General features: G+C 52.1%; 1 protein-coding gene across 3 annotated transcripts; it reads left to right on the forward strand.

Moving 5' to 3' along the window:
- Positions 1-802: 802 nt before the first annotated feature.
- Positions 803-3966, forward strand: LOC103744106 (granzyme B). 3 transcript variants are annotated; one of them, XM_017801261.1, is made up of 6 exons: positions 803-964; positions 1928-2078; positions 2536-2677; positions 2832-3018; positions 3061-3134; positions 3733-3966. In XM_017801261.1, exons 1-6 carry the CDS (start codon positions 910-912, stop codon positions 3874-3876), a joined length of 753 nt encoding a protein of 250 aa, XP_017656750.1. In that variant the 5' UTR covers positions 803-909; the 3' UTR covers positions 3877-3966. The 3 variants fall into 3 exon arrangements, with proteins under 3 accessions (XP_017656750.1, XP_017656749.1, XP_008843988.1); XM_017801260.1 differs by having other exon boundaries at positions 2832-2999; positions 3042-3134; XM_008845766.2 differs by having other exon boundaries at positions 2832-3134.
- Positions 3967-4638: the final 672 nt, after the last annotated feature.

Here is a 4638-nt window from a genome sequence, read left to right on the forward strand (position 1 = left end):
TCCCATTGAAAATACCCATTGAAAATACCTGAGTTAGGTGGCTGATGCCTTAAATTCCAGTATTAGGGAGGCAGAGGCAGGCAGATCTCTCTGAGTTCAAAGCCAGCCTGGTCTACATACCAAGTACCAGGCAAGTTAAGGCTATATAGGGAGATCCATGTCAAACACACAACCAAAAGAAAACAGTGAAAACACAGAGGGCTTTAGCACTTGGAACACTTGTAATTGAATAAAGAGGTTTGATACCCTCTTGGAGGAAGCTATGATGATGAGCAGGTTTCCAGGTGAGTTTGGTAGGTGAGGACATGTCTATTACTACCTTGTCCATGGCTCTACTAATTCCCTCCCCTAATGGACTGTGGTCACCTGTATTCCCACTGCCCCCTCCCCCGCACCCCCAGATGGTCAACTCTTGAGGGAAGAAGTTACATCTCCAACATGCTGGATCCTGGCGCAGAAGATGGAGTTAAATGCATGTCTGCAACAGTAAATGCATGTCTGACAGGAACTGTGCTGATGGCTCAACAGAGTGGAGCTGAAGACACTGTGGTTCTACCACTGGCACCTCGGGTTTCTCACACTCTCACACCTCTACTGGCCCATGCCAGACCCTACAAACCCCACCCTGCACCCCAGTGTTCCTGCTGTGGGCTGTGACAGGTGGTTATCTGTGAATCATCAGCTGTGGGTACACTGTGCTCACTGCATGATTCTCACACAGCCACTCAGAAAACGCCAGGCAGAAGCAGTCAGGGTGGGGAGCTTTCATATGAAGCCTACTGTCATGAAGTGTATAAAAGCAGGAAGCAGAGGGTTGCTGCCCAAGCCCACCTCTTTCCTCTCCTGGAGGTTAAAAGGCAGCAGGGACAGAGCTCCAGAAACTCAGACCTGGTCACCCTCCCAGGGAAGATGCAGCGACTCCTGATCCTGTTGGCTTTCTTTCTACCCCCCAGGATGAGGGCAGGTAAGTGGACATCAATTTCTTAGTGGCCCAGTGTTATTCTACAGCAGGCGCAGACACCCCATCTCTTCTGCACATAGTCTCTAAACGTAAGCTCCAGTCTTCCCACGGAAACCAGGTATGACAAGATATGTTATTGGTGGGAGCAGGAGGGCGGCAGGCTTTGAAAAGAGAACCTGGGTGCTTTTCCCTGCCTAGTGCCACACTTGTCATCTGGAAAGCAGAGCTTTTCTAGAAGTACATGGTAAAGGATGGGAATCTCCAAAGCAGAAAACATTAGATTCTCCTGGAGCAGGCAGGGTGGGCCTGGCCTCTGTCTGTGATGAGTCAGTTTTTCAGTATTCGTGGAATACCTGAGTGGAGCTCAGTGACCTCAGAATTGATGGGATCACTGTCCTCAGAGCTGAATCCCACGCCACTAGGTCCCTCTCTGCAACTCTGTGTTACCCAGGCCTCGGTGGTTTCCTGGTTTCAAGCAGGAGCCCCTGTGCCAGGGCCTGACTTCTCTGCTTTCTAGAATCCCAGAAACCTCCATAGTCAGGAGGGTGTTCGTCATGTCATGAAGCCAGTGAATTTACTGAGCACCCACTTCGTCAGGCCTTGGGAAATAGGATGCCACAAAATGTAAACTGAGATCAGTCCTGACCACTAGAAAGCAGCCCTGGCTCAGCTGCTGTAGACTCAGGAGAGTCTTAAAACTCCGGGAAGAGAAGTCAGAAGGGCCTGAGAAGCCCCTGGGATTTCACTGTCCAGAGATTGGAACGCTCACCAACAGCTGAGTAAAGATTTGCAGCCTTTCTCCCCTTTTGCAGAGGGGAATGTGACTGTGCTCTCTCAGCCCCCTCCCAGCTCGAGGCCATTCCAGGCTCCCAGCAGGTCCCAAATGTCCAGCAGGTCTGGAGTCATCACACAAAGCCCACCTGCTGGATTGGCAGGTGCCCACAAGAAGGCTGGGTTCCTCTACAGGGGAGATCATCGGGGGACATGAGGCCAAGCCTCACTCCCGTCCGTACATGGCCTTTGTCCAGTATCTTGATGAGAATTCTGGGGAGAACCAGTGTGGGGGCTTCCTGATACGGGAGGACTTTGTGCTGACCGCTGCTCACTGTGATGGCAGGTGAGAACCAAGGAACAGCCCATACACTCCTGGAACATTCCACAGAGACCCCTGTCTTGTTCCCTAGGTGCTCCCTGGGATGCTAGGAATGCATGTGAAATCCTTCATGGAAGAGACATGTGCCAGCCACATCTCATGGAAAAAGACAGGATGGCACCAGAGTCTTTGCTAAGTAATCAAGCATGCCATGTTTAGGCCTAGGATGGCATTGCAATACTACCTGAAACTATTTCATGTGCTTCCTTGTAGTTGATTGAACTCTGATAAACCCTGGTGCAGACACTGGGGCTTCAGAATTCCATCAGCTCACAGATAAGTAGCAGAGGCACAGTCACTCCTGTCCTCTCGAATCCCCTCTGCTAGAGCCCCACCCTGCCCATCCCAACCAGCCCTTCTCACCTCCTGGGCTGTATCCTCTCTGACTGCATCCCTCCTCCCCACTGTGCTCTCTGTGCAGCCCAATGAATGTCACCCTGGGGGCCCACAACATCAAGGGACAGGAGAAGGAGAAGACCCAGCAGGTCATCCCTGTGGTGGATCGCATCCGCCATCCGGAATATAATCCTAAAACGCTAGTCAATGACATCATGCTGCTGAAGGTGAGGCCTCCCAGCTGCCTTGGTCTGCCACTGCAGGCTTGTCCCTCCTACTCTGACCCGCCCCTTCCCTCCCTTCCTTCCATCCTGCCCTTCATGGTGTCCCAGCCCAGAAGGCCACTGGCTGAGCTGGACTCCTGTTCTTCTTCTCCATCAGCTGAAGAGCAAAGCCCAGCGGACTAAGGCTGTCCAGACCCTCAAGCTGCCCACAGGCAAGGCCCAGGTGAAGCCAGGGAGTGTGTGCTATGTGGCTGGCTGGGGCGACACAGACGCAAGGGGAACACCCTCAAACACACTGCAAGAGGTGAAGATCAAAGTGCAGGCAGACCAGCTCTGTGAGTCCCGCTTTGCAAATTATGACAAGGAGGACCAGCTCTGTGAGTCCAGCTTTGCAGATGATTACAACAAGGCCACACAGATGTGTGCGGGAGACCCAAAGAAAAACCAAGGTTCCTTTGAGGTGAGTCTGATCATCTACCTCTCGTGGCTCACTGGGAGGGGAAGGGAGACTATGGGACCTGGTGACACAAACAGCAAGGGACTCCTTCACCCACCAGCTGTGACCCTGCTCTGAGAAAAGATTAGGAGCAGGTGGAACTGGGAATCAGCTAGGTCCTCTGTTGAATCTGCTCTTCACAAGAAGGAGTTTGCACAAGCTAAAGTCCCAGGCTTAAGACACTGCTTCCTGAGTGTGTCATGACCAGGTGACTCTTCAGAGTGGGCACTTGCCTTCTCAATGGCTCATGCCCCACGCTGACATCAGGTGCATTCACCTCAGCCCTGTCCTTACATGGGAGCCTGGAGATGATGGTCCAACCCTCAAAGGGGGTGGATCACAGGACCTGGGGAGAGCACAGAGGCTAGCCCAGGAGTGAGGTGATGCAGTTACTATGCCCATAGCCAGAGCACAGAAGCCCAGGGCCGCAGGAGCGAACCTACACTCTAAAGTTCACAATCAGAATGTATAAGTCATCATTCTCTGAGTGTATGTTTGGGATAAGAGGGAGGACAGGCCTGGGAGGAGGAACCAGCTCAGTTCTCCCCCTCTACGTTCACAGGGCGATTCAGGAGGGCCCCTTGTGTGCAAGAACGTGGCCCAGGGCATTGTCTCTTATGGACCTCCACACGGGATAACTCCAGGAGTCTACACCAAAGTCTCAAGTTTTCTACACTGGATAAAGAAAACCATGAAACGCCGCTAAGTACAAGAGACAAAATAGACCCTTTATTTAACCATCCACCAGACATAGGAGAGGTCTCTTAGCCCAACACAATAAATGTCTCTTAGCCCAACAGGAAAGCTGGTTTCTTGTTTATTTGTCCGCCTCCATCCACAGGCACCAACTCTAAGCTAGGCAACCAGTGGCACAATTCTGCTGTTTTTCTGCTCCAACCTCCCATCCCCAATGATGCGGGCTCAAAGCTCATGCGAAACTCATACCCAGCACGTACGTTCCTGCCCCAGTCTCTCCCGTGTTCTCGTTCTGATGGTCCTGATATCATCAAGAGAAAATCTCTTATCCTGGGGCTCAGGGTACATTTCTTATACCTGTGTTCTAGGAAGAAGAGAAAGGGAAGATACATGGGTCCTGGAGGCCAAGCAGACAGTGAGGCCACTGAGCCTTACCCCATTAGGGAGGGGAAGGGCCTTCCTGGGCAGAACATCTCTTTCCCACAGCTTCAGGATTCAGGTGCAGCTGTTTGAGTGGCTCCTTATTCTAATCTGGAATCTGTTTCCTTCCCCATCCTCCTCTGAGAACAGGACAAGCTAGGTCTCCACCCTCCTGGCTTTCCCCTGTTCTCAATCCCAGCTCAGAGTTCTGAGTCTCCCAACTTCTGTGCTTCTCAGACCACGCTGATCTGAACAGGTTCCTTCCTCTTCCATCCTCCTACATAGAACACAGGATCCCCCTGTGATTCCATTAGTCCTCAGGCCTAGAATGCCGCCACCAAGGGTCCTCACA

Source organism: Nannospalax galili, unplaced genomic scaffold, assembly GCF_000622305.1.
Source record: "Nannospalax galili isolate Female #2095 unplaced genomic scaffold, S.galili_v1.0 scaffold8163, whole genome shotgun sequence".
Lineage (NCBI taxonomy): Eukaryota > Metazoa > Chordata > Mammalia > Rodentia > Spalacidae > Nannospalax > Nannospalax galili.